Source organism: Parasteatoda tepidariorum, chromosome 9, assembly GCF_043381705.1.
Source record: "Parasteatoda tepidariorum isolate YZ-2023 chromosome 9, CAS_Ptep_4.0, whole genome shotgun sequence".
In the NCBI taxonomy this organism is placed as follows: domain Eukaryota; kingdom Metazoa; phylum Arthropoda; class Arachnida; order Araneae; family Theridiidae; genus Parasteatoda; species Parasteatoda tepidariorum.
Window position 1 is genome coordinate 27,087,715 of NC_092212.1, and position 9,888 is coordinate 27,097,602.

Here is a 9,888-nt window from a genome sequence, read left to right on the forward strand (position 1 = left end):
AAAATTTTATTATAATGCATTCTGGTATGATAATTTTTTTTTTGCGCAGTTATAATCAATGATCTTAATTTATTAATGACCGACATCAAAAGTGGCTTACATTTGAAAAACACTGCATATAACTGTAGTACTATAAAATTTGTTTGAATTAAGAGAATGTTGTTTTCATTACCTACCACTTAAAGCTCAGAAGTGATCTTGACTCAGATCAACATACAATTGCTTACTCTCAAGCAAAGTGCTTGTATATATACAGCAACTTCACTGGCTCCTGACCGTAAGAACTCAACATTAACTGAACGTAAATTCACAATGAAGGGGATGAGGACCGCTTCGCGGCCCTGGTGCCCACATAAATTGCACCACTGGGACTAGGACAATTGCTTACTATATTATGATAGACAAAACTATCACGCATTAGAGAAATAGATCTTAATACTTGCCCTATCGCCTTTTGACTTTAAAAAGTTAAAATTAAATAATAATAAATAAATAAACAAAAAAGAAAAATTAGCAAACATCTAAGATTAAACTTTAACCCTTTATGCGATATCACCACATTTATTAGTCTGTACTGATAAAATATCCTCATTTATCTGTCTATACCGATAAAATATTATCAATTATCTCTCACTACTGATAAAATATTATCCTTTTTTTGTTAATACTGGTAAAATATTATAATTCTTCTGTCTCTGCTATTAAAATATTATCATTTATCTGTCTATACTAATAAAAAATTATTTAATTTAGTTGAAAATACAGTTCAAAGTAAGTCTTATTTATTTTAAAATCGAAAAACACGGAAAGTTGTTTAACTTGTTGTTCATAAATAATTTAACTCCTTAACAGTGACATATATTTCAGAAAAATGGAACAAAAAATTGAAATTTTTTTTGACTGTTTAATTTTGTTCTTTATATTATTATAAAAGTTAGAAAAATGTTTTTATTACAAAAATGAAATTTTAAATGCAATTACTGCATTTATAATTTTTACATACACATAAAAAAGTAATGAATTACCCACACATCTCATTCAATTAGAGCAAGTTAAGCAAAATTTCGAAGCTAAATATATTATTACGGGTATGTAATATAAAAACACAACAATATGATATTCAATACATAAATTTTGCAAATCTTTTCCCTCCCTCGACCCACATACTGACCCGCATAACATATACTGGCCCACATAACATTTGGAATTGAAATATGATGGCTCAAAGATATGTAGACGAAATCCAGATTTCCCCAATGTCAAACCACCTCGTCTGTAATGTAATCTTTCATAAACGAGTATAGGTTTCTTTCGAGTACCCCTTTCTCACCTTACCAAAACAAGTGGTGACACACTCCAAACTGGATCAGGACACATCCGCGCTAAATCAACGACACTTTCTTTTAGCAACAGGACAAAGGGTATCAAGCCAAATAATTCGAAATGGGCTTTCTGAGGAATGTAAGGCAAATGATGTGTATTCCGTTGACAGCCAGACACCGTGGGACCAAAAGAAAGTGATCTGTTGATCATCGAGATTAGTTGCAAACTGATTGGAGTCAAGTGCTGTTTACGGATGTGCACCGATCCGATCCAGTTTAGAGTGTGACACCACTTGTTTTGATAAGTTGAGAAAGGGGTACTCGAAAGAAACCTATATTCATTTAGGAAAGAATACATTACAGGCGAGGTGGTTTGATGGTGTGGGCTTGAATTAGCTTAGATGGGCACACCAGCCTGCATATCATTCGAAATCGAAATTTGATGGCTCAAAGATTTGTAGACTAGATCCTGAGACCCCATGTCGTATTTTACGCTGCAACCATAGGAGATTCCGTTCTTTAAATGCTAGATAATGGAAACCTCATACAGTTCGTTTTGTGGGGAACTTCTTACAATACAATACAGCAACGTAGAGTGGCACTATACAGCACATAGAGTGGCCAGTATGATCTCCTGATCTTAATCAAATTGAGCACGCTTGGGATGCACTTCGTGAAGAGTGGAATATTATTTCTCGAAGTCCCATAATCCATTCAAAATAGGTGTGAGGCAGTCTGAGCAGTTCGGAAGGACCACCCTCCATGTTAAACTTCCTATGTCATTTCCATACAGTCAGTTTTTTGCCCTTTACATTTTTCTAATTTTTGCATTGAAACATCATTTAATGTTCATTATTGTATTTCAAATAATTAAATTTCCCATACAATAGTTTTTTTTTCTTCTTTTTTTCTGTTTTGCATTTTGTTGCACCTGTATTTTCCCTTTTATGGCCATATATGACTATCGCGTAAAGGTTTCATCACTTTTCTTGCTTGATACCCGAACTACAAGTTTACCACATAATCCAAAATACATTGACTATATTTAAGCCTTTTACGGGAAATTAAGTTCTGGAGTTAAGTTTATATACAATATAAGTTCGATTAAAAACATTACGAATTTTTAAATGATGAATAAAAACAGTTTTATTTATTTGTTATTCTTGTTGTAATATTAAATTATTTTTGCGATTTTTCCTTTTCCAGGTGTTAATACTGAATGTAAGTAAAGTGCTTAGAATGACATTTTTATTTCAATTTTTGCGTTAGTTTCTTTTTAGTGATAAACGCTGGCCATATTCGGAAAGTTTTAATAAAAAAAACGCTACACATTAAATATCAAAGGTCTTTGTAAATACTTGGTATCAAAAACAGAAATTTCATAAACATGAACAGTTTATGTATTTTTTTCTTAACTCTACGGAAGAAGTTTAGTCAAAAAAAATTTTAGTGAATACATTTATCTGAATTTAAGATATAATAATAAAAGCATTATAACTTAGCTTTTATACATTTAGCAAATTTTAAAATACAATCTACTACACTTAATTGAGTATACAAATAAAAAAATACTGTTGAAGTAATTATTGTAGAAGTGTTATTCCTCTTATTTAATAGCAGCAATTAGAGGTTTTTATTTCGATTTAATAAAATCTTTGTCATGAACTTAAATTATTTACGAATACTAAGTAAAGTGTAGTTTACAACATACAGGAAAGTAGTTATGGTTCGTAAAGTACAACTTATATGCTATAGACTGCTATATAATTTAATATATGTCATTTAGAAATATACTTATTGAATTATTAATGCGAAAAATTAATTCATTCAATTTTTAATGTAAAACAAGAGGATTTTACTTCTATTTAATATTATTTGATAAAGCCTATGCAAATTTTCTGAGTTTAAATTAATGATAAGCATACAGATAAATGTAGTTTATTTATTACAAAAATTATAAGAATGGCTAATAAAGCACAATTTATCTATCAAACACTAACATTTAATTGCGAATAAGGCAGAGAAATATATAATTTTTGAAGGATTATTGTCAAATTTTTGTTCCTCCTATTTTTTCAAGTTAATTAAAGATTTTTACTTCACTTTAAACTGCTTGATAAAACCAATGTAAATAAATTGAACTTTAATTTAAAAGTTTATAGTAAAATGAAGCTTACATTATATAATAATTTTAAATTTAGAAACGAAATGAATATTTCGTAAAAAATATTTTTCTGAACTGTTTTTTATTCGAAAACTGTTATAACTGACATGAAAAAAAAAAGAAACAGGATATACCTATATTAACCATAGCTTGATCTGCAAAAGTCTTATGAATTTTATGAAAGAGAGAAAGGATTGGAAAAGCAGCTTTAAAATCAAAATTTAAAGTTATTTAAAGTTGAATTTGGCCATAAAGATTTTCCTTTACAATGAAACTCATGAATATGAATTGACAACTATTCCAGGGTTGCTAACTACTACGTTTTGTGTAGAATATTTTCTAGAGTGGTGGACGATAAAAACTAAAGCTTTCAAAGCATTAAATTTGTTAACAGTTTAAAAACTGAATTATGAAAGACTTAGATCAAAATGTTTTTTTTTTTGTTGAACATTTAAATCAGTCTCATGTAGTGGTGTGGAAAGAGACTTCAAATCAATTGCCGACAGGCCTGTGTAAGGATCAGGGAATTGGCTTTGCATCAGAAAGGTTTGGGAGTTCGAATCCCGGGCAAGGCTTGGAGGTTCTTTCATTCTCTGTACTATCTGTCCTTATTATGGGAGCAACGTTGGCCTATCTAATACTGTGCCTTTGAAAGAGTACCCTACAAATCTGCCCTTAAGATGCCTGTATGACGAAAGGTAATTCTCCAGATGGGTATTGGAAAGAAAAACAAACTTTAAATCAGTTTTCGTAAACAAATTATCATACGTTAAAACATAAACTTAGATATCTTTCCATAAATTGTGAAGATCACATCCTTGTTGTTCATTATTACCATTTTATACAAAATAATTAGTTCAACCAAATTTCTGAAATATTATCTGCAAACCTGTGAGTAAATATGCATTTGCTACGTTAATGTTGGTTAAAAAATGGATAATAAACTCACTGAAATGTTAGGAATATACGATGACATATTTTCAAAATAATTTTTGCTATACGGCAAAATTAGGACATTTTGCTAATAGCCAGTAGACAGTTAATAGTGGCCATTTTTTTTAAAAAATATGTGGTCACTTTTCAAAAATGGAAAATTGTAAGCTATCTTAAAAGCTGTTGTTATTAATAATTTAAGACAGTTCTATGAAAACGTTTTTCAAAGTATGATAAACATCACAGTGAAGACGTCGTTCATAAAATGAAGAAAACATTTTAAGAAACAAACTTGAAATAAAGTAATCATCAGAATATTCTTCGACACTCAAAGCGATTCCATATTTATTTTAAAAAAATCATAATAGAATGCGTACGGGGTGCAGTCGTGAAAAGAAGAGATCGGGTGCGACTGGCAGACAATTTTTTAAAAGCATTTGTAATGTTTAGTCACCCTATGGCCGGTACAGACTATACTTCGTTGCATGTGAAGAAAATACCATTGCGGTATAGGATTTGAATAATCATCTGCGATTGCATATAGTTCCGTTTTATTTCGCCATCAAATTATAGAAATATGCTTTCAAACAATATACAAACTTAAACAAGTCATACAGAAATGTAGCTATCTTTAACGGTATATACCGTAAAATTATTAAAGATTGGTTATATTTTTGTAATCTTACTGGATTCCTAGACTTAGCGATACAGTTCGATAAATGAGCAGAATATTCATTCTTTAAAAAGAAATAACAATATGAGGCTGTAAGAGCATAATTATATGATCATAAACTTCATTTTACGTTTGCACACCACTAGCAAATAAAATGAGCTATAAGGATATTTTTAGTTTTGTCTCACCGTTGACACAAATCATCAGCAAGACCGGAGAAGCCTGGTCGGTAGGGGGCTGGGCACATGCCCGAAAATACCTGGGTTCGAACCCCGCCGGCCGAAGTAAAGTGACTGATGCACGTTAAATCTGTTGAGTCGCAAAAGTCCTCTATGTTCCCATCACAAATCAAGACCTCTGGGGGTACTGGAATGGAGATCGATCGTTCTCTGATTCAGGTCAAAATTGCGATCTGTGGATGAATGAATGGATGTATGAATGGGTCCGCCCTATAAACGGGTGCGACGTATTGTGTGGCAGAAGTCGAATTCTTGGCCATAGATGGCGCTACTGAAAAACAAGAAACGAACACTCTTAATTAAATTTGCTTGGCTTACACTTAGATGCAATTTGTCTCTCTCCTTAGGGATAATGGTTTTTTCTTAACTTGCAACAGAGTATAGTAATTTTGCCCTACATTTTTTTACAAATATATGTGAAGCAGTTTATTTTTTTCATTAATTATGGTATTGAAATTTTTCTTTACAGTGGACAGCGCTTTGAACGGTAAGTACTTTAGAATTACTGTACCTTAGAATTACTACCCTACCTTTTAATTACTGCCTTACCTTTATTAATTAAAATAATTCTTTGCTCTAATTTTATTTGTCTCTCTTTATAGGCGTCAAAGGCGAAAGTAAGATTAGTATTTCCTATATTACGAAAAAAACTAAACATTTTTATACCGATAAAGTTTGTAATTTTAGCTACTTATAAAAGTCACATAAAAGTTTTAACTGTATCAATCATTAGAAAAATGAGCACAATTGCTTAAAATAGAATTTTTTCTAGTAGTTCTTTTGAAAATTTATCGTAAATAAATACGTTATTGAATTAAAAAATCTTTAAAGAGACAAAATCTTATAGTAGTGCTAGCTTTGTCATCGAATCCCAGCTTCTGGCTGCAGTTATCATTTTCTCATTTGTATATCATCTCTCAACTTGTTTTTTGGATAATGCCATTAACTTTTGGAGAAGATTGTCTCCAGTCTATAAGAAATGGGACTTTTTCTTCAATTCGGCAGCAATGCAAAAGAATGTTATCTGGAATTAGCTTACCAAATATAAATTGAATTTCAGCATATATAAAGAATTCAGAATATCGTATAAATTCCACCCTTTGTAAAAGTACTGTAAAAATTGTTGACACTTGCGAATTTTAGTATATAAATATATCTATCTATCTATCTATATATATATATATATATATATCTATATATCTATATATATATATAGTGGCCGCATCGTCTTTATTCGAGAGGGTGGATTTTCGCTTTGAGAAATTGTAGTCCGCATGCTGTGTAATGCCGCAACAGTCATGCGTGTTTTGAAGAAATGAATATAGGTGAAACAAACGATGCGAAAACCTGGCAGTGGNCAATGTTTATATATATATATATATATATATATATATATTATACGCAGAAACTGAAAAGAAATATTTTTTAAAAATAAGTGCACATATACAGGAGCGCATGCATGAATACATGTTTTTTTATTATGCTTTTGTGGTGCAACTACCACTATAAATATTAAATACCAATTCACCAGTATATATTTATATAATTTATAACTCATATTTATGTTCTTAAAACATTTAAAAAACTATTTTTAACACATTAACCATTTTTTAAAAACTACCGAGTCCTTGGTATCGAATTGAAATATATTACAAATGAAAGTATTATTTAAACTTTTCTCTAAACTTTGTTATTTTCCTTTCAGTTGAAAAGATTTTCCACGGTGAGTTAAAGTTTGTAATTTAACGTTTTTTAACAAGTTGAATGCCACGTTAATAATACATGGCTTGCCATCTGGCCAAATGGTAAATAACTGCAAACTAAATTTGAAAATTTGACAGATTTTGCTAGTTTTTTAAAAGGTTTAGCGCGACATGACTGAAAAAGAGTGCTGAATTATATAAGCCTACGAACTGTTTAGAAATAGGGGTGGATAAAAATCTACTAAATTGAATTTATTAAACCAAGATTCGCAATTAATAAACTACCACTTGAAAATATTTATTCGTCTCCGGAGCAAGTTGGCATCTCTGTGTATATAAATAAAACTATTTTTGTGTGCTCTACATTGCATTAATTTCTTTAAACCATTTTAGTAACGATAATAATGTTAAAAATTTACTCGAATTATGTGTTTCTAATAATCTTGGCTTCGCCGGTCACCGGTGACCCCGTATGGCTCCACGAACAAACTCAGTGTCGGTCACCGGTGACCCCCACGGCATTCAACTTGTTAATAAAACTAACTGAATTTCATTTGTTAAAAATTCTGAGACAGCGCAACGTTTACAACTTTTTCTATTTAGCTGTGCTTTAATTAGTAAATGGATTAACACTTAAATGCCAATAAATTCAATATGGCAATAATATAAGGTAAAAAACAATAAATTTAATTTGAATAGAAAAAAAGCATGAGTATTTTTGTTTGTAGCAGTTGAAAAAATATTTAGGGGGTGATAATTTTTTTACAAGATTAGTGTCTTGCTTAGGTTCGCTGTTTTTTTTTTTTCTGGTACAATCTGCAAAATTAATAAATAGAAACTAAAATATTAGATAATTTAATAGCTTTCATAAAATTAGATATTAAATAGTTTTTTTACTAATTTCAATAATTTAAATTACAATTTTTAAAATATATCTTGAAAATAATAGATAAAAAGATTCATTTAGAACATTTTCGAACAATATTTTACAGTCCTTTACACAAACCGATTAAGATTTGCTTTAGAGCTAAGTGAAACATTTTTTGAATAAGAAGTGTTAGTATAAATCAAAAGAAAAAATTAATAAATAAAATAAAATTAGACTTCCAGAACTTACCGTCGTCTTCATTATTGCCAAATCTCGCTAGTTAAGTAACCTAATTGTTTATAAATCCTTGTAAATGGAGTCCAGGCATCGAAGTTCTGGGCTTCCTCTAGCTCAGCTATTATTGGTTGAGTATTTCATGCGTTGGACTAGTTGCATCAGAGCAGCAAAAGTGTCCTGAGCTGAATAAGCTGAAAATATCATTCTGTACGAATAAATAAAAGAAAACCTTAATAATAAAAATTAACTTTTTAGTAAAATGTTACGAAAATCATAACTTACCTTACTAATAAAAAATTCCACATATAAAAACATTCGATACCTACTAATACTTCGATTAACTAATGATACAATTTCTTTAATTCTGTTTTGCTAATACAATTGTTTTATCATACAAATTATAAATTAAAAACATGAAATTATCTATGCTAACAGTTTAATTCATAAAAAGGGAATTTAGTGCAGAAGAAACAATTCTGATTCTCGTGATCAACCTAAAATAATGACGTCAAATCACATGGTATGAAGAAAGCTACGTCTTATTTCCAATTAGGAGACACTGTTAAATTTGAATCAGTAAAATCTGAAATTCTTTACTAGAATAAAAATATGTTAGTAACCTTTTTTTAATGTATTTCTTTATTTTAATTGCAGCTGCCAAGAAAGGAGGTAAGTTACAAAAATAATTAGTTTAAATAACATACATCTTATTTCAATACTTTTTTTTGGCAATGCAGTTTTGAAACACAGATATTTGTTCTAAACTATTTATACAAGTGATCTCATATTTATACGTTATTTTTCTTGAAACTTCGTCGAAAACCTTATTTATTTTTTTACATTTCAGTGTACTATATTTTATTATGATTTTAAATAGGAAACTTTATTCTAATATTTTTTTTTGTAGTTACGTGAGATCATTCACAGAACTGCAATGTTATAAATCAATATTTTTTAAATAAATTACAAAAAAAAAAATATCTTTTTCTAATTCATTGTACATTTATTTTGCTGTAATTATTAACCTCAAACTTAGCACATTAAAGATTTTTTTTTTCAGGATTTAAAGAAAATCGCTTTCTATCAAAACAACTCCATTTTGAGATAAACCAATATGAAATAATATTTTTTATAGTTTATTTTATAAACTATTGAAACAGGAAAGCTATTATATTTAAGTTCAAAATGAAGAATAAAACAAAGAAAAATAATAGACATATGAAAGGAAAAGAAAGGGGGGGGAATAATAAGTAGAAAAATAACAAACAGCAGTTNGGAAATAATAAGTAAAAAAATAAACAACAGTTTAAAAAAAAAAGGATGAAATTTTATTTAAAAAACCGGAAAAAAAGACATAATCTTTTCACCAGCCCACACGATTATATCCGCAAAACAGAGTGCTTTCTGATATTGTATCAATAAAGCCAAAGCAAAATATATTAATACAATAGTGTGAGGAGCACTCAAAAAATTTTTTTATAAAAATTGCAAATAAAATAGATCACAAAAAGTAAAAATAACATGTAAAAACAGAAAATAAACTAAAATAAAAAGAAAAAACATTAAAAAGGGACTATAAAGCGAGTAGCAAAATCAGATCAACTTACATGGACGGAAAATTTTTCAAGAATGATTTAAAAATGTTTTCGCAGAAAGATTGCCAGATTACAAAATATGGAAACAAAAGCGCAAATTGAGTGTAACAAGGGGTTTTTAAAGTCTCGTTCTTACTGCACTCAAGGATGATTT

General features: G+C 29.5%; 1 protein-coding gene across 1 annotated transcript in view; it reads left to right on the plus strand.

The window, feature by feature from the left end:
• Positions 1–8,840, plus strand: part of LOC107452442 (uncharacterized) — a 45,055-nt gene extending 36,215 nt beyond the window's left edge. The window contains exons 13-18 of the mRNA XM_043057225.2: positions 754–771; positions 2,529–2,543; positions 5,801–5,818; positions 5,934–5,948; positions 7,037–7,054; positions 8,794–8,840. Coding sequence (XP_042913159.2) covers positions 754–771; positions 2,529–2,543; positions 5,801–5,818; positions 5,934–5,948; positions 7,037–7,054; positions 8,794–8,825 — 116 coding nt within the window. The 3' untranslated portion in view covers positions 8,826–8,840. The remainder of the gene's footprint in view (positions 1–753; positions 772–2,528; positions 2,544–5,800; positions 5,819–5,933; positions 5,949–7,036; positions 7,055–8,793) is intronic.
• Positions 8,841–9,888: the final 1,048 nt, after the last annotated feature.